Genomic DNA, 21,073 nt, shown 5'->3' with positions numbered 1-21,073 from the left:
ACAACCTTGTTTGCTGAAAGTGAAGAGGACTTGAAACATATACTTTTGAAGATCACAGAACATAGCCTTCGATATGGATTACATTTCAATGTTAAGAAAACAAAAATCCTCACCACTGGACCAATAAACAGCATTCTTATCAATGGAGAAGAGATTGAAGTTGTCAAGGACTTCATTCTTCTTGGATCAACTGTCAACACTCGCGGAAGCAGCGGTCAAGAGATCAGATGACATATTGCATTGGGCAAATCTGTTGCACAGGAACTTTTTAAAGTACTGAGGAGCAGAGATGTCAGCTTGAGGACTAAGGTGCGCCTGACCCAAGCCATGGTATTTTCAATAACCTCATATGGATATGAAAGCTGGACAATGAATAAGGAAGATTGTAGAAGAATTGATGCATTTGAGTTGTGGTGTTGAAGGAGAATACTGAAAGTGCCGTGGACTGCCAAAAGAACCAATAGATCTGTTTTGGAAGAAGTGCAACCAGAGTGCTCCTTGGAGGCCAAGATGGCTAAGCTTCGTCTCTCCTACTTTGGACACATTGTCCGGAGGAAACAGTCGCTGGAGAAGGATGTCATGCTGGGTAGGGTCAGAGAAAAAGAGGAAGACCCCCAAAGAGATGGATCAGCCAGGTGGCATCATTGATGGCGTCAAGTGTGGCAGCAGTAGTGAGGTTGGCCCAGGATCGGACATTGTTTCGCTCTGCTATGCATGGGGTCGCAATGAGTCGGTTTCAACTCGATGGCATCTGACAACAACAACAATGAGGGAAGCTATAAAAAATCAAGAGGTATATTTAGACATTTTTTCAGTTGTCTTTATATGAGATATTCAGCACTCAGATTAACAAAAAGGAGATGGAGAGAACGGTTTTAAAATTTTGAAGGGGCAAAGTTAAAATAACTGGTTAATGAATGGACTTCTCAAGTAGATACAAAACTACTCCTTGCTCTTTGGTTCTACTGTCTGCATGCTTGGTGCTATCAGTGGGAATTTAGGAGAGTTTGAAAAATAATCCATGGTCTGATAATCTTAAAAGTCTCTCCCCCCCCCCATATATTTACTTATAAATAAATAAATAAAGTTATTTCTGAGAGCAAGGGGACTAGGATTGAGAAGGAGCTTTAAAAAAAGTAATCATTTGGAACAAAAGCTAGTGGTAATGGAAAGGGAAAATAAATTGAATATGGTGCAAGAAACGGATGTGTTGCTGAGCACCAACCTAGAGTCTGAATATCATAAATACAGGGTAGATCACAAAGTACTGATACAATATTACAGAAACTATTATTAAAGAAAAATATCCAATTGTAAAGCTGCAGTTTCTCCACAGATCCTCCATCAAGGTTGGTACACTTCTAAAAGTGACATTTCCATTTCTCTATGCTTTTTATGAAAAATATTATGTTATTTGACATACATCACATCAAAACAGTAGTTTTGGCAACACCAAGGACTCAAATTGTATGCCTTATAAATATAACTCATCAAAATGGCAGCTTTGGCATCTATACAGGGTCGCTATGAATTGACTTGATGGCACTTAACAACAGCAACTATATATGTAAGTAAATATGCATGCAAAATAGCAAAGGAAATCATATAGGAGCATACTCACACACATATATAGGTATGATTGTTAATTCAAATTGTGTTTCTTATAAATGCTGTGAATTTGGGGGCTAAAAGGATGTCTGATGTGGCAAGATCAGGGCTGTAGGGTGAGTGGGGTAATGGTTCACAGAAAAAATTCTCATAGTACTGCCCTTCCTACCCTAGAAGAATGAATTGGTGCATTAAACTGATGGAAAAGCATTTCTCAGTGCAATTTTCCTGAACTTTTGATCACCAATGCAATTTTCAATTTCTTAACACTTCTTCAAAATACTCTCCCATGATTTTCCTGTGTCTTTTGAGAAAATCTATCATGGTTATACCTTTGGAATCCCAACCAACAGACAGAATAATCTTCAGAGCTCTTTCTTTGTCTTGCATTTAACTGACTCAGCAGATCATCTCAGAAGCTACTATTCTGATTATATGGTGGTTTTGTGTGTGTGTGTGTGTGTGTGTGTGTGTGTTTTTTAAGACACCATAGCAAGACTAAATAAAACTAATGTATTACTGAGAGAATTTCTCTGCAGCCATCCACTGATCACATGTTTAAATACATTTAGTTTGGAAAACACCAGTGCATGTATGAATTGGAACCCTAGTAACAATACTTCTTTAAATTACCCTCACATGTTGTTGTTGTTAAGTGTCATTGAGTCAGTTCTGACCCATAGCAACCCTATATAGAGTTTCTGGGGAGCAGCTGGTAAGCTTGAACCACCGACCTTGTGGTTCAAACCAAGTTTGCAGTCCAGTACATTAACCCACTGTAGCACACCAGGACTCCAACTCCTATATATTAATATTAATAGTATAATTATTTCATAATTTTGAGCTGCACAGGTATAGGATAATAAAGTGTCTTTCTAGATTTGTCGTTAGTTAAGATTTTGTCATGTGGATCGAACAGATTTGTGCATTTTCAGAGAAATGAAAAGGTTTGTGAGACAGTATGTTGCTGTTGTTAGGCACCGTTGAGTCTGTACCAATTCATAGTGACCCTATGCACAACACAATGAAACACTGCCCAGTCCTGGGCCAACCTCACAATTGTTGCCACACTTGAACCCATTGATGCTGCCACTTGGCCAATCCATTTCGCTGGGGGTCTTCCTATTTTCCCCTGACCCTCCACCTTACCAAACATGTTATCCTTTTTCAGTGACTGGTCCCTCCTGACAATATGTCTGAAGTATGAGAGACGAAGTTTGGCTATCCTGGACTTCAAGGAGCACTCTGGATGCACTTCTTCCAACACAGATTTGTTTGTTATTTTGTGAAGTATGAGTATTCCTGAAAACTTAATTGTGCTCATGAGAAATCTGTACATGGACCAAGAGGCAATTTTTCGAACAGAACATGGGTACAATGAATGATTTAAAATTAAGAAAGGTGTGCGACAGGGTTGTATTCTTTCACCACACTTATTCAAGCTATATGTTGAACAAATAATCCAAGAAGCTGGGTTGTATGAAGAAAAATGTGGCATTGGGATTGGAGGAAGACTCATTAACAACCAGCAATATGCAGATGATACAACTTTGCTTGCTGAAAGTGAAGAAGACTTAAAGTGATGAAGATCAAAGAGCACAACCTTCGGTATGGATTGCATCCCAATGTTAAGAAAACAAAAATCCTCACCACTGGACCAATAAACAGCATTCTTATCAACGGAGAAAAGATTGAAGTTGTCAAGGACTTCATTCTTCTTGGGTCAAATATTAACTAAGTCATGGAAGCAGCAGTCAAGAAATCAAATGTTGAAAAGGCAAGTGTCCATTTTAAAGTGTTTAAAAAGACAAGACCTTTTTAAAGTGTTGAAGAGCAAAGATGTCAGCTTGAGGACTAAGGTGCTCCTGACCCAAACCATGGTATTTTCAGTAACCTTATATGCATGTGAAAGCTTGACCGTGAATAAGGAAAACCATAGAAGAATTGGTTCTTTTGAGTTATGGTGTTGGAGGAGCATATTGAAAGTACCATGGGCTGCCAAGAGAACAAACAGATTTGTAAGACAGTATACCAGAGTGTTAATCAGTTTACCAAGGGCGGAGAAAAACATAGTAAAAGAAATAATACCTGTCTCTAGGAATCTGAAGCTTAGGTTTCCCTTGAGAAAGAGCACTGAAGAATTGTTGAATATGGAGATGTTGTCAGAGAGAGAGGTAATAGAGCCTGATTTTTTCTTATAAAGAGCAGCAAGGTGCAAGTTATGGTTGGGAACCTTAGTGTTTAAAGTAAAGGGAGAGGTTATCGGAGTTGAGAAAATCAAGGAACCAAGACTTATGTTAGGGAAATCATTTACATGGACACTCAGAGAATGGCCATCTTTCCATTAGCTGAAGATGGCAATGAACCACTGTACCACATGAATGGAGACAACAAGGAAAAGCAGCAAAGTGGAGATTACTGATATCATGAATGCTAAAATCAAAGGTCAGTAGTTCGAAACTACCAGCTGCTCAGCAGGAGAAAGGTGAGGCTTTCTGGTCCCATAAAGATTTACAGTCTTGGAAACCCTGTACAGGGTTGCTATGGGTTGGAACCAACTTGATGGCACTTAACAACAACAACAACAACAAAATCAAAGTATGAAAAGCCTGTCAAGAGTAGAAGTAGAAATGCACATAAAGAAGAACACTCGCACTACCTCTAAGTGTTTGAAATGATGTTAAGGATGACAAAGGAGTTATATTCTTTTCAACTCATTACATATTTCTAAAATATCAAGTCATATTTGTATGAAGGCAAAATCAAGTGCATATTTTCTTCCTGATGTTTGTATAAACTTTAGATAATATACCTTCTCTTCCTCTTTCTTCAATATCTAAAGCAGTAGGTTTAACATATGATACAATTTGTGATTTAATTTATGATAACTTATGACACAATAGGAGTCTTGGTTTGATACTGTGGGATAATATGCTGGAATGCAAAGTTAGTTTGAACCACAAAGGCACCGGTTCAAGCTCACCAGTTACCCCTTAGAAACTCTATACAAGATTGCTATGAGTCAGAACCAACTCAATGACACGTAACAAAAACAACAGCAATGAGTCAGAACTGACTCTATGGCACTTAACTACAATGAGTTGGAACCAACTCGAAGACACCAACAACAACTACATGAGATATATAGGCAAATGTATGCTAAATAGCAAAGGAAATCATACAGAAGTATACCAACACACAATATATATGTATGATTGTGGATATTTCTACATACAAATTTCTAAGTGCTGTATGCATATTTATATTTCTTATAGAACACATTGAGGAAACATATAAAAACTACTTAGACATTGGGACTGAACTACTTGACTTGAAGATTAATGATCATAGTCCCAGGAGACATCTGGGTCAGTTGGCAAAAAAATCTTCATAAATATAATGGTATCCATTCTAGTCTGTTGAGTAGCTTCTGGGATCATAAAAACTTGTAAACAGCCATTTAGGAAGCAACTAACTATTGGTCTCCCTGTCTGGAACAAAGTGGAATGAACAAAACTGAAAATTCAAGGACTCGATTAGTTCAAAGAACTAATGGGCCCTCAAGAACACAGCCTCCTCTAACCTGAGACCAGTAGAAATAGAAGATACAGCCACTAATCTGTCAGTTTGTCGTGCTGTTGTGTCTTACATGCTGCTCTGAATGCTGGAAGCTATGCCATTGGTATTTTAAATACTAGAAGGGTCATATCTGATGGACAGGTATTAGCAGAGCTTCTAGACTATGACAGACTAGGAAGAAGTATCCCCTGGCTGAATGATTACCCACTGAAAACCTTAAGAATAGCAGCAAAACATTGTCAGAAATAGTGCTAGAAGATGAGCCACTCAAATTGGAAGACACTCAGAATACAACTTGTAAAGCACTGCCTCCTCAAAGTAGAGTTGGTAACAATGATGGTAAAAGAACTAAGCTTTCAGGACCTTCATTTACTGATGTGACACAACTAAAAATGAGAAGAAGCAGCAGAAAACTGTTCAAAGTATGAGAGAACCATACATAATGCTATTACTCACCACAAGAATGGTGTAAAGCAAACGAAGTCTTGGCAATTTTAAGTGTTAGTGATGGCATGAAGCAACTGAAGAACTCTACTATTCATGGTATTATAAAAAGGCATAACTACTTTGAAAAGTACTTTTGTCAGAACTCACTAAAATTACATTTTGGCATGATGTTTTTAATACAATTTTACTCTGAATTATATACTCTTAGACTGTATTCACATAATCAATACATTTTATGTAGATTGATTGTCATAATAGCATTTTTCTAATAATCCCAAGGCAGAAACACCAAAATATACACCAATAATACATTGCATAATATATTTCAATTATTTTGATTTATGTTATATTGTTGTTAGGTGCCATTGAGTTGGTTCCCACTTATAGTGATCCTATCACAGAACAAATCACTGCCCTGTGTTGTGACAGCCCCACAATTGTTGTTATGTTTGAGTCCATGATTGCTACCACTGTGTCAGTCCATCTCATTGGGGGGTCTTCTTCTTTTTCACTGATGTCCTTCTCCAGAGACTGATCCCTCCTAACAATATGTCTAAAGTATGAGAGAAAAAGTCTTGCCAATCTCACCTGTAATGAGCACTGTGGCTGTATTTCTTCAAAAACAGATTTTTTGTTTTGTTCTTCTGATAGTCCAATATTCCTTGCCAACACTATAATTTAAATGCACTGATTCTTCTAAGGTCTTTCTTATCCATTGTCTAACTTTCACATGCATATAAGGCTATTGAAAATACCATGACTTGCTTCAGGTTCCTATTAATCCTCAAAGTGACATCTTTGCTCTTTCACACATTAAAGAGTTCTTTTGCAGCATATTTGTCTAATTTAATACATCATTTGATTGCTTGATTGTTGCTTCCATGAGCATCAGTGTGGAACAAAGCAAAAAGAAGTCTTTAACAATTTTAATCCTTTCTCTGCATATCATGTTATTTAGTGGTCCAGTAATAAGAATTTTCGTTTTCCTTATATTGAGGTGCAATCCACAGTTTAGACTGTATCTCTGATCTTCAGCAGTAAGTATTTCAAGTTCTCTTCTCTTTGAGCAAGCAGGGTTGTGCTATGTGCATGATATCTGATTGCTTGTGAGTCTTCCTCCAATCCTGATGCCACATTCTTCATTATATAATCCAGTTTCTTGGATTATTTGCTCAGCATAGAAGTTGAATCAGTATGGTAAAACAATATTACCCTGACACACACCTTTCCTGCCTGTAAACCACTCAGTATTCCCTTGTTCTGTTTTAATGACTGCCTTTTGATCTATGTACAGGCTCCTCATGAACACAATTAGGTGTTCTGGAATACCAAATCTTTGCAGTGTTAGCTACAGTTTGTTATCCACACAATTGAATGCCTTTGTGTAGTCAATAAGACACAAGTAAGCTGATTTCTGATATTCACTGCTTTCAGCCAAGAATCATCTGAAGTCAGCAATGATATCCCTCATTCCATGTCCTATTATGAATTTGACTTGAATTTCTCACAGCTTCCTGTTGACATGTCACTGCAAACACTTAAAAATTATCTTCAGCAGAATTGCATGTGATATTAATGGTATCATTCAATATTTCCTCATTATGTTGAGTTGCCTTTATTGGAATGGGCACAAATACAGAGCTGTTCCAATCAGTTGACCAGACAGCTGTCTTGAAAATATCTTGCCAAAGATGAATGAGTGCCACCAGTGCTGCCTCAGTTTGTTAAAACTTTTTTTAAAATAAGTCTTTCTTTCTTTCCTATCTTTTAATGACCTTTTGTTTTCTTACTATATGATATAAATGATGTCATCCCACAACTCTTCTAGTCTTTAGTTTTTAGTGTCTAGTGTATCAAATCTGCTCTAGAGATGGTCTCTAAATTCTGATATGATATACTCAAGGTTATATTTTACTCTTATGGACTTGTTTTAGTTTTTTCAGCTTCAGGCTAAACTCACATATGAGCAATTGATGGTCTGTTCCATAGGGTACCCCTGACCTTGTTTTGGATAATGGCATTGAGCTTCTCCATCTTCTTTACCCATAGGCATAGTCAGTTTGATTCTTATGGATTCCATCTGGTGAGGTCCACATGTATAGTCACGATTGATATTGTTGGAAAAGGTATTTCCAATTAATAAGTCATCCATCTAGCAAAATTCTATCATGCTGCAAAAATATGAGCACCAACTATCCCTCCCACAGCATGTCTACTCAGCTGGATTTAATAATTCATTGGAATGGCCACAAAAAACTCAGCCACTGTATTCACAGTTATGGAGTTTATTAGATAAGTTAATAGGTTACAATCCAATGTCAGAAATGTTCAGGACATAATTGTTCAGGCAGGACAGCCTTTCCTCAGCCATAATCTCAGACAGGCATCTATTTGCCTAGCTTTTAGGGATGCTGATAAATGCCTCTTTACCATAATCTTCTGCTTAAAGGTAACTCAACTTCATGTGTCAGCAAGCCTAGCTCCCTCATTTAAGTACCTGGAGGCTCCCCACTTTGCTAAAAGTCACTCAGGTTTATTTGCTCCCTGCACTGGAAAGCTCACTGCTCTGGCTCTTGGTTTACTTGCTGCTGCTCCTTTGCTGCTCTTGCAGCATCACAGATTTCGTCCCTGGGTCAAGAAAGATAAATGCACCGAAATATCAGGGTCCTAAGAAAGGGTTCCACTCCTGGATTTTCTTCATTGATAGTAGTGAGATCAACCCTCAGCACCACACACAGACTTTCAGCTTCTAAGTTGGATAGAGTGTCAAGCTTTTACAATCACAAGTAATTTTGTTAACATCCACAGATGAATCATATCATCCTATCAATATCTTCTTCCACCTTCTTTTACCCAGATACATCAGTGAAAAAAGTCAGTGGGAGTTATAAAGGCTAAGATTGTTGTTGTTAAGTGCGGTTGAGTGTATTCCAACCCATAGTGACCCTATATAGAGTTTCCAAGGAGCAGCTGGTGAACTTGAACCAATGACCTTGAAATTGAAATGACTTTGCAGTCTGATGCATTTGCCCACAGTGCCCATATTAAATAATTCACTACATGGCGCATGTGGTCTCCAGCTTCATGTCTATCACCAAGACATTCGTTTCCAAATATTAATCCTTCCACTTTGTTTCCAACTTTTGCATTTCAATCGTCAGTACTTATCAAGGCATCTTGATTGCATATTTGATCAGTTTCAGACAGAAGAAGTTGGTAGAATTCTATGCGAATGTAAAGTGATTGTTGCCCACTCAGGGGGTTGGATATATTGCTAATAATGTAAATAATACGTATTACATCCTTGTGCAAGTACACTATACAAATAAGGCATATAGAACCCTAATGAGGGGACTGATGAGTTTTGTCATCCCACTAGGCTTAAAATGAGCCATATCTGAGGTGGAAAGGGAGTTTCATGACCAGCAAGAAAGAAAAGTCAGGAATGAAATGTATCTTTTCCACCAGAGACAAGTCTGACATTGGCCCCATAGGAATCTGCCTTGGATGCGTGATTCTCTCGCCTCCCTGAAGTTACAGGTGGCCAGATGCCACTGCCATGTCATTTTGAAACAACTACAAACAATAACATGGATAAATTTCACAAATGTTGTAACATAACAAATAATTATACATGTTATTGTTATATGCCTTTGAGTTGATTCCGATTTATAATAACCCTATGTTCGGTTTCCAAGGGTGCTTGGTGTGTCTGTATTGTCCACTTTGTGGTTACCAGTCCTAGTCCATTATAGCATTATTTTATTTATGTGACGTTAAGAATCAAAAACATTAAGAAAAGAAAACATGTAAAATTAATATATGTTTGGCATGATAGAAGCAGAGGGTAACGACAGGGAGGTGGCACAAGAAAGTTTTCTGGGATATTGGTAATATTCTATATATTGATCTACATGGTGGTTTCATAATTGTATCCATTTTGTAAAAATCCTTGATGTTACACACTTAATGTGTGTACACATTTTAATGTTACATTTCAGTACAATGTGTTAATAAAGAAGAAAACTCTCTTTCAAATAAAACAGAAAAGAAAACCCAAAAAAATGAACAGTCTTGTAATACAGATCTTCAGAAAGAAATACATATTTAGTTACAGCACATCACTCTCTGAAATACTTTTTCAACTTTGTATAACTTTGCACAACTTGCTTCACATATAATAACTGTTATTCATCTTCTTTTGAAGAGTCAGTTATTCTCTGCTGCCTAAGGTGAGGATGTTGGGTTGATTGACAAATGATATGATTGATAGGGCAAATCATGTGTTCATTTTCCTGAAACTAGTTTGCTGAAAGCAAAACTTCCTACTTGATTAGAGACATTTGTTTGGGTTGAATTGATTTTTTTTCTTACAGTTTTTCTATTTCAACATGCTCTTCTGTCAGTATGTTGAGTTCAGTCAATGGATTTACTGTTTCTTTTCACTGGCTGACAGGAGCCACTATGTGACTATTTTGTTGATGTACAATGCTTCATTGAAATTTGAAACTTCCTTTTGGTGGGACCAGGACCTTAATATGCAAAGGGAAAGTTCAGTAAGCATTGCCAAACCAATTTAAACTAGCATACGGTTCTTTTTGCTGTTCTCTTAATGTATGTTAAATGCATATTAAAAGAGATTTTCAAGTAAAAATAGTATAATTACACAGTAACCTGCCCAGGCATTGTGTTAATGAACTGGTACAGATTCTCGGCTGAGAGATGCTTTCACTTTTAATGGTCTCATATTTTATTCTTGTCACTAAGTATCTACTAGTGATAGGATTAACAACTGTGGGTTTTCCCAGGACTGTTTCAATTTTCACACTAAGAGCCTACACACCAGGAGGCCCTGCAGTTTCAGGCAACCAGAAATGGTTCCTTGCCCAAAGTTGATTTGTTAACTGAAGGCTACAAATTTGCAATCAAACAATAGAATAATTACTGTCAATTGCTAACAATACTGAGGTTTTAAATATTAATATAAATTACATATGGCTCTAGAGTTTGAAGGAAGGTCTTGCTGCTTGCACTAATCTAAGGCTACTCTATTGAAACTATACAGACACACACACAATTAGTTTCATATTGATAATCAGAAGAAATGCTATTTAAATATAACTTTGCTTAATTATAATCTAACTTTAGAAGCACATCCAAATTAAAGTTGGCGTTGTTGTTAGGTGCCATCGAGTCAGTACTAACCCATAGCGACCTTGTGCACAGCAGAATGAAACACTGCCTGATCCTGGGCCAACCTCACTACTGTTGTCATGCTTGAAGCCATCGATGGTGCCAATTGGTCAATTCATCTCATTGGGGGAATTCCCCTTTTTCTCTGACCCTCCACCTTACCAAACATGATATCCTTTTACAGTGACTGGTCCTTCCTGACAATATGTCCAAAGTATGAGAGACAAAGTTTGGCCATCTTTGCCTCCAAGGAGCACTCTGGCTGCAGTTCTTCCAAAACAGATCTTTTGATTCTTTTGGCAGTCCAAGGCACTTTCAATATTCTCCTCCAACACCATAACTCAAAAGCATCAATTCTTCTACGGTCTTCTTTATTCACTATCCAGCTTTTTTTTTGCATGCATTTCAGATTATTGAAAATACCATGGCTTGGTCAGGTATACCTTAGTCCTCAAGCTGACATCTTTGCTCTTCAACACTTTAGAAAGGTCTTGTGCAACAGGTTTGTCTAATGCAATACGTCATTTGATTTCTTGACTGCTGCTTCCATGAGTGTTGATAGTTGATCCAAGAAAAATGAAGTCCTTGACAACGTCAATTTTTTTCTCCGTTGATAAGAATGTTGTTTATTGGTCCAGTGGAAAGGGGTTTTGTTTTCTTTACATTGAGAAGTAATCCATACCCAAGGCTGTGCTCTTTGATCTTCATCAGTAAATGTTTTAAGTACTCTTCATTTTCAGCAAGCCAGGTTATATCATATGCATATAGCAGGTTGTTAATGAGTCTTTCTCCAATCCTGATGCCACATTTTTCTTCATATAACCCTGCTTCTTGGATTATTTATTCAGCATACAGATTGAAAAAGTATGGTGAACGAATACAACCTTGTCACACACCTTTTTAAATATTAAAACATTCAGTGTTCCCATGTTCTGTTTGGACAACTGCTTTTTGGTCCAGGTACAGATTCCTCATGAGCACAATTAAGTGTTCCAGAATACTCACACTTCACAATGTTATCCATAGCTTGTCATGAGCCACACAATCGTAAGCCTTTGCGTAGTCAATATAGCACAGGTAAACATCTTTCTGATATTCTCTTCTTTCAGCCAAGATCCATCAGACATCAGCAATGATATCCCTCGTTCCACAGCCTCTTCTGAATCCAGCTTGAACCTCTGGAAGTCCTCTGTGAATGTTGTAGCTGTTTCTGTGTTACCTTTATCAAAACTTTACTCTCATGGGATATCAGAGAGATTGTCTGACAATTTCTGCATTCTGTTTGGTCACCTGTCTTTGGAATGGGCACAAATATGGATCTCTTCCAATCAGTTGGCCAGATAGTTGTCTTCCAAATTTCTTGGCAGAGATGAGTGAGTGCTTCCTGTGCCTCCTCACTTTCTTGAAAGATTTCAATTTTTATTACATCGATTCCTGGTGCCTTTTCTTTGCCAATTCCTTCCATGCACCTTGAACTTCCTCCTTAGTATTAACTGGGCTTCCCTGTAGGTGCATGGATATTATCCTATCACAGACAGAGCTGTACCTCATGAATGATCTGGAGATGTTCTTTTTGACAATGACTGCAATATCATTCCTCTTCAATTTGTCATTCCCGGCATAGTAAACCATGTGGTTGTCAGATTCAAAATGGCCAATACCAGTCCATTTCTGCTCACTAATGCCTAAGATATTGATGTTTATGCGTTCCATTTCATTTTTGACAACTTCCAATTTTCCCAGATTCATACTTTGTACATTCCATGTTCTGATTTTCAGTGGATGTTTACAGCTGTTTCTCTTCATTTTGAGTTGTGCCCCATCAGCAAATGAAGGTCCCACAAGCTTTTCTCCCAAGAGCTTTACTCCATTCGCTTTACCATAGTCAACTCTACATTGAGGAGGTAGCTCTTCCCCAGTTGCATTTTGAGTGCCTTCCAACCTGAGGGGCTCATTTTCCAGCACTATATGTGACAGTGTTTCTCTGCTATTCATAAGGGTTTCAGTGACTAAATATTTGGAAGTAGTTAGTCACTCTTTATTCTTAGTCTGTCTTTGTCTGGAAGCTCATGTGAAACCTGACCATCATGGGTGACCGTGCTGGTATTTAAAATACCAGTGGCATATTTTTCAGAATCACAGCAACTCACAAAACACCACAGTACAACAAATTAAAATAGATATACTTATTGCTTTAAATAGGAGCTCTGGTAGCGAAGAGGTTACGAATTGGGCTGTGAATGTTAAGGTCAGCGGTTTGAAACTACCAGCCGCTACACAAGAGAAAGATGAGGCTTTCTACTCCTGTAAAGATTTACACCCTCAGAAACCCTATACAGGGTTGCTATGGATCGGACCTGACTCGACGGCACTTAACAACAACAACAACAAATTGCTTTAAATAATAATTTGAACTTTTCTCATCTCTTCAGATTGACTGGATCCAGTGTTCCTGATCTCATTGTGAGTATGAGCAACCAGATGTGGTTACATCTGCAGTCGGATGATAGCATTGGCTCACCTGGATTTAAAGCCATTTACCAAGGTATGGCTGGAATATACTTACTGTTATGTATAACTGGCATTCCTAGAAAGGGCAAACTGTATATGTTAAATATAAATAAAATCATAAAGAACATTGTTTATAAGTTGAAAATAGGTATTTTTTTTATTTATTTCATTAAATTCTGCTTAGAGATCTTTTCACGAATGAAAATTTTTTAACATCTTGCAAGCTTGGCTTATCATGATATGTTATGTTATAAAATTTGGCACTGATTATGAAATGTAGGCTATGAATGTGTGTATATTTGTGGATCTTGGTCCTTTATTTAATACTGACAGATATGATTGTGATGAAGGTAAATGGCTATGATTATGATAAATAGTTAGGAATATGACTATTTTAAACAAAGTATAAATTTGACAAGATTCAATTAAGCTATGAATAGTACATATATTTTCATCCTTATTTTGTTTTTTTTTTCTTTTCTTTTCCTTATATTTGGAAGGTACACAAATTTAAACTAAGGTTGAAGGAAAACTCTATTACATTATTTGTCTAGAAAAAGCATCAATGTTTCTTGGTTTATGAAATATAATGACTATCGAACAGGAAAGGAGCCTTCAGAAAATTTTGTTTTTGAAATGTTGCTGAGAATGGTGAATATTTTGCCATGATGTAATAGAGCAATGTGTGCCCACGTTATTGGGCAACAAGACTTATAAACCAGGTCTTAAGGCTTACTGTAATGCATTAAAAAGAAAAAATCTAACTCTATAGCTTGTATTAAGGAGCTCTCAAAGTGTAGTGGTTTTGAATCAGGCTGTTAACCGCAAGATCACCAGTTTGAAACTACCAGCTGTTCCGCAGGAGAAAGATGAGGCGTTCTGCTCCCTTAAAGATTTACAGCCTCGGAAACCCTGTACAGGGTAGCTATGAGTCAGAACCGACTCCATGGCACTTAACAACAACATAGCTTGTATTATTTCATCTAAATAATTTAATCAAAAAACAGTATCTTTTGGCCATAGTATACTGATTATTCTTATAGAAAAAACTTTCTTACACTGGAAAAATTTTAAATGTTAAAAAAAAAAAATAGAATAATATCATGAACCTGAAATGATCTATATTTGTGAGTTTTTGCCAGTGACTGTTAAATATTCTGTTGTTGACTCAAATATTGACTTACAAATACATGGACTAGAAATGCCGACTTCAAAGATTGCCAATCTCAGCTCATCTCTGCCTTTTCTCTGCTTCTGCTGCTACTGTGTAGCTTGAGTTGATTCTGACTCACAGTGACCCTATGCAGAGTTTCCTAGGCCATAATTCTTTCTGTGAAAAAACACAAAAACCTCATGCTTCTCCCACAGATGCACTCACTAATGTATGCCAAGAAATCTGTAAGACCAATTGGAAGAGATCCATATTTGTGCCCATGCTAAGGAAGGGTGATCCAACAGAATGCATAAATCATTGAGCAATATATCATTAATATTATATTGTTGTTGTTGCTAAGTGCTGTTGAGTCAGTTCCAACTTATAGTGACCCTGTATAGGGTTTCTGAGAAACTACTGGTGAGTTTGAACAATCCACCTTGCTATTCAACTTACCTTTTTGGTCCAGTGCTTATCCTGTACTGCCTCAGTAGGACTCCACTAATATTATGTTGTGGTTAAGTGTTGTCAAGTCAGTTGTGACTCATAGCAACTGCAAAAAAACATATGGGCACTATGTCTGACTTCCCCTGGCTTCCCAAGGGTAAAAGAAAATGAAACTCAAAATCAGCCCAAACCTAATTACTATGAAGAGGCGGTCAGGCCTGCTTCCACCTACAACCTTCTTTATCCTATCCTGATATCAACCATTCTTCCCAAAGCTTTCTCCATTTCACATCTGGGTTTGATAATCCATTGCAATGACCACACATAACTGAAAACAATACTCACAATTATAGGGTATATTAGCTAAGTGAACAGGATACAATTCAGGAACAAAAACAACTCAGGAGGCAGCAGTTCTCCAGTTAAGAACACCTCTGGTCTGACATACAGTAGACATGCCTCATTCTTGTTGGCAACCTCTCCACCAGAGGCCTCTGGCCTGCTCAAGCACATGTTACCAAGTTCATCTGGCCAGTTTGTGAATGCATAAAGGGCACATTCTTCAAGTCAGTCACCTGCAAGTAAGTACTCAATTTTACTCAGTCCATAGTCCTAGAGCTTGAAAGTGCTCTGTCTCCCCTTGCCACTGCCTCTGCTGTAGCCTCTGCAATCACTGTTTTTCTAGGCAGGGATCTCACATGCCACTTCCTCCTTGACAGTCCTGGGATCTTCCATCTCTACTTCTGAGCTGTCTCCTTTTGAATCTAGCTGAAGGCAAAACTAACCAATCCCAGCCTTAGTATCCTATATACCTTATTTTCCTGGCCACACTCAGTCACTTGGTGGGAATTAAGACTTTGGATAGAAAATCTGTCTCCAGTAAATTTAAGGCAGCATAGTGACCATGTATAGGGTTCCCAAGGAACAGCTAGTAAGTTTAAACCACTGAGCTTGCAGCTCAAACCAACCTTTCAGTTGAGTGCTTATCCTACAGTAAGTAAAATTCTTCTTCGGATCATTCAATACTGGTTGCGCCAATATATCAACTGGGAGATGTCAGAAATTCAAGCTGGATGTGGAAATAGGAATACTATTACTGATGCCAGATGGACCTTTGCTGAAAGCAGAGAATACCAGAAAGGTGTTTAATTGTATTTTATTGACTACTGAAAAACATTCAGCTATGTGCATCATAACAAACTATAGATAATATTGCAAAGATTGAGAATTCCATGTGCTCATGTAGAACCTGTACATAAACCAAGAGGTAGTCATTTGAACAAAACAAGGAGACACTGCATGGTTTAATAATCAAAATGGTGTGACAGAGTTGTATGTTTTCACCATACTTATTCAGTCTATATGCTGATCAGATAATTCAAGAAGCTGAACTATATGAAGAAGTGTGTGGCATCAGGACTGGAGGAAGTATCATTAACAATCTACAACATGGAGATGACACAACCTTCTTTGCTGAAAGTAAAGAGGACTGGAAACACTGATGAAGATCAGTATGGGTTACAACTTAATGTAAAGAAAACAAAAATCATTACAACTGGACCAGTAGCAACATGGCAAATGGAGAAAAAATTGAAGTTGTCCAGGACTTCATTTTATTTGAATCCACAATGAAGAACTCAAATGACATGTTGCACTGGGCCAATAATCTGCAAAAGACCTCTTAACATATTAATGTACAAATATGGCACTTTGACTATTAAGGTATGCCTGACCCCAGGCATGGTATTTACAATCACCTTATATGCATGCGTAAACTAGAAAATGAGTAAAAGATCAAAGAAGAATTGATCCATTTGAATTTTGATGTTGGCAAATAATATTAAAAATTTCATGGATTGCCAGAAGAACAAACAAATCTGTTCTGGAAGAGATACAGCCAGAAAGGCATGTTTTCAGGAGGAACCAGTCCCAGGAGAAATACATCATGCTTAAGGTGGAGGGTCAGTAAAAAAGAAGAAGATCCTCCGTGAGATGGACTGGCATAGTGGCTCCCACAGTAGGCTTACACATAACAAAAATTGTGAGGCTGGCATAGGACCTGACTGTTTCATTCTGTTGTATTGATCTATAGTTGCTATGAACTGGAACTAACTCAATGGCACTTAACTGCAAGAGTACTCTTTTAGGTGGATTTGAATAAAAAGACTTTATGTATTTTTTTAAAGTGTTTACTGTAGGAGTACTTCAGGAGGTGAAAACAAAATGTTACAGGAATCTATTGCATATCAAGCCAATGAAGCAGATAATTAAAAACATTTACCCACCTTGAAACAATAGAGATGATGGGTAATATTGTTATAAGTACATGTAAGTGGACATATAAGTGTGACTGCACACTTTTCATGTGAATTTAAAAAGTTGCAATATTAAAAAGTCTTATGGAGATGAATGAAAAACTGATTTGCTCTCTTCACCCAATTCACAATAAACAGTTATAATAATAATAATAATAAAGCCCTAGGCTGAGGAGACTATCCTCAGAATCCAGAATAACTGTGATTATCCTTAACTATAAAGTATAAAATAGATTCATCCTTGCTGGAAACATGGGGTGGGGTGGGGACTTAATGACTCTTTTTCAAAAGAAAAGCTATTATAACAAAAGATAATATTTGCATCCCATTCACAGGTTAGGACCAGAATATAGAGATAATTGCTGATTACTTCCTGGCACCTGACTTTTAGATTTGACCTTTAATTGAACTTCTGCTTGACTATACAGTTATTCAAGAAATCATGGCAGAAGTATGATATTTTCCACATGACCTACATTTGCTACTGCCTTTGGTAGATTCTAAAAGCATAAGTGAAATGCTAAAACATTTCCCAAGAGAGCATGCTGAAGTAAATTAACTCCAGAATTATTAAGACACAGATCATGTGGTTTATAGTAGGAAGAAGAGTGAGGCTACCATGATTTCCAACTTGTAAATTCTTAATATTAAAGCATATGAGAATTCTCAGTTGAAATGTAAATACCCTTCCAAGTGCCATACTTTCAGTTTGCATGGCCATACCTCATTAATTATAATTATATTTATAGACCATTCATACCCACAACTTGAGAATTAATGAAAATGTGGATTGTCTTAATCTTTGAGAGATTGTCAGCTCAACACTGTATATATATATATATATATATTTGCTTTTTTTTACACAAAATAATATTCTAAAACATAAAAAATAATTAAAAGATAAAACTAATGTAAAACTTGAAAGAAAAAAATAACAACTATATTCTAGATATTGCTATTTGGCACTGCAGGTTAATGCATGGGACTACAAGGTTGGTTTTGTGAGAAACATTGTCTATACACACAAACACTCAAGAAATCCAATCTGTACTCATTTTAGTGAGAATGAGATTTTCTTTATTTTATTTTGCAAAATCAGGTGCCCAACCAAGTAGACACGGGCAGATGTGCCACATGGCCTGTCACAAAAGGGTTTTTATTCTTGTCTCCAAAATGCCCCTCCTTCCAGTTCCAGTTCCCCCCACCTAAACAATTCTATGGCATGTCCCATTTTCCTTCTCCTGCCCCCATAGAAGTCAAAATGGCTTGCTCATTCATGGTCTTAATGGCTTGCTCATTCATGGTCTTAATGTCTTGCTCATTCATGGTCTTAATGGCTTGCTCATTCATGGTCTTAATGGCTGTATTCTTGTTTAAATTTCCTAGTCCTGGAACAGCTTGATTGTTTCAACCATCTGTCTGCCAGGTCTAACAATCTCATGAATTCCTGAAGATGGACCACACCCACAAGAGTTATTTCTCACAAATCCTCTTCTTTTTTATTTACACTTATTGGTCTCATCTTCATTCATTCTTCTTAAATCTATATAAAGTATATCATTTCTTAATGTCCCTAAGAGTACAGCTAACTATGCCTATATTAGGTTGCACCATACTTACGCCTGACATAATATAACTAAAACATATACAACTGAAAACGCACTGGCCCCATTTTCTTCTTATATATTATGAATGAACTGTTAGGGTCCGAAACCACCACCCAATAAGGAGACCAAGAGACAAAGATAATGCAAAAGCAGGCGGGCTTTATTCAAGCTAGCATGCTAGGGTCGAGTGGCGGCTGGCAGTGTAGTGTTCAGCAGTGTTACAGCAGTGTTACTGCATCAGCTCACCAAAGCTCGACCCCAAGCAGTTCACAAACCGCACCTTATATAGGGTTTTGGGACACACCATGGGAGGGGGATATGCAAACTAGGATTACAACTTTTACCCAATGGAGCATTCAGAAACCGCAGGATCCAATAGATTTAAACATAACATCACATAAGTGACCTATAGTACTAAGACTTTTTCCAGTCCTACCGGCCTCATCTTATCTGTTACCTGTTCCGGCCACCTGGCCTGTGAGTCTTCAACTGTGACAGTTTTATGAGTGTGCTCTTTACCCTGCATTTGTGTCTCTTGAGACATTCTGTTGGGGACTTGCCTAGCCATGCCTGGTTGTCCTTATGGCCCCGGCCTGAAGCAGGTCTCAGAGCAAGCTCTTATGCCTGAAGCGGCGATTCTTGCTCTGAGCCCTACTCTCAGCCGTCCACTTTCATTCTCACAGAACAAATCATAAACATTTGATGCATACATAAATGTCCAAAAAGCCAATCTCAAACCCAAAGGCACACAGCCTCATTCAGTCCATAACTGTTCCATGTCACCACTTTTGTCACCATCTCTGCTGTGGCTGCTTCTCAGGCAGGGATCCCAAGTTCCACTCATGCCCTTCCTTCTTGATGTCCTGGGATTGTCCGTTCCTGAAATGAAAAATAACTATTCCCTCCTTTTAGTTACATATCTTCTACAATTACAGTTCTAACCATCACAACTGATACTACAATTGAAATGATACAATCTCATCAGCATTATGCCGTACCCCCTTTCACCAGACACATCTGGAAAACAGCAAAACTAGTCAGTGGGGATTTTCCCTTGACCCCTCATTCTAAAACGAAGCACGCCCATGAAAATGTGTGAGCTCAGTCCCTTATAGCAATAGTAATGTCTAAATTGCCCATACTACCAATCTAGTACATGGAGAAAACATGCATGTTCCTTAATCTGAAGAGACTTTCATTCTGATTGGAATTTTTAGGAACTGCATTCATATGCAGAAGTCCAGTCCATCAAATTGTAGCAACTGATGCTTGCTCAGAGTATTAAACGTCTTCATTTTCATACGGTCAGGTTCCAGTCAGCTCAACAATCCTGTAGGTCAAATGAGTATCAGCTGCAAGCTTGGGAGTTCACACATACCTCTCTGCACTTCAAAACAATCAGCTTTCCCTCTTATTTCATCTCAAGGTCAATAGTGCATCACCAAGCATATTACTGGCTGGTTCCCTTTAACTTTGGATTCTAGAAAGGAGTTTTCTTTGATGGCCCAACTTTTCTAGCCTAGAAGCCTCTGAAACCCAAAATGCCAAACTGTCTGCCCTTTTTTTAAAACAAACAAACAAACAAACAAAAAAAACCTCACAAATCTTCAACAATTCTTGGTGGGTGTGCATATCTTTTCAAATGTAAATATATCAATTCAAGTTCTGGCTCAAGCTTCCACCTTAAATTCCTGATGAATCCAATCAAGAATAGGCCAAAAGCCAGCTTACAAACTTTCCGTAATCATAATTCCCAATATTCCTATTACACATTTTACAATATTTTATTTTACTATAATAAGCAGCAGAAGTAATATCCATAAGATAATCAAACACATTAACATCTTAAAACACTTAAGTTCCCTCCCTCCTGGAGTAACCTCATTCACATGCATATGGCCTTGGGCCTCTGACAGAGTGGATTCCAGTAGGCCCTAGCCTTAGGTCTATCTTTTCAAACCAGCACCTGGCAACTCTGGAAGCTGCTTTCCATTCCCCTTTGTTCTTTCTCCCACAAAACCTTAAATAATTTTTTTTTTTTTCAGGTCTGGAGTCATTGCAATGAATCCCTCTCTGAATCTGCACTAGTCTTCAAACTCAGGGCATGACAGAACATCTGTTTAAATTCCAACTACTATTATGAGAATAATGAAGGTTGAGGTGGCTATATTTTTCCACTTTCTAAACCACCTCTCTAACCAGTCAGTTAATCC

The 21,073-nt window shown here is 37.7% G+C and overlaps 1 protein-coding gene across 1 annotated transcript in view; it reads left to right on the top strand.

The window, feature by feature from the left end:
* Positions 1 to 21,073, top strand: part of CSMD1 (CUB and Sushi multiple domains 1) — a 2,529,117-nt gene that overhangs the window by 1,708,987 nt on the left and 799,057 nt on the right. Inside the window, exon 11 of the mRNA XM_006866725.1 lies at positions 13,260 to 13,372. Within this exon, the coding sequence (XP_006866787.1) occupies positions 13,260 to 13,372 (113 nt within the window). The remainder of the gene's footprint in view (positions 1 to 13,259; positions 13,373 to 21,073) is intronic.

The sequence above is a fragment of the Chrysochloris asiatica genome, unplaced genomic scaffold (genome assembly GCF_000296735.1).
Source record: "Chrysochloris asiatica unplaced genomic scaffold, ChrAsi1.0 scaffold00095, whole genome shotgun sequence".
Lineage (NCBI taxonomy): Eukaryota > Metazoa > Chordata > Mammalia > Afrosoricida > Chrysochloridae > Chrysochloris > Chrysochloris asiatica.
This window is presented reverse-complemented; position numbering and strand designations above follow the sequence as displayed.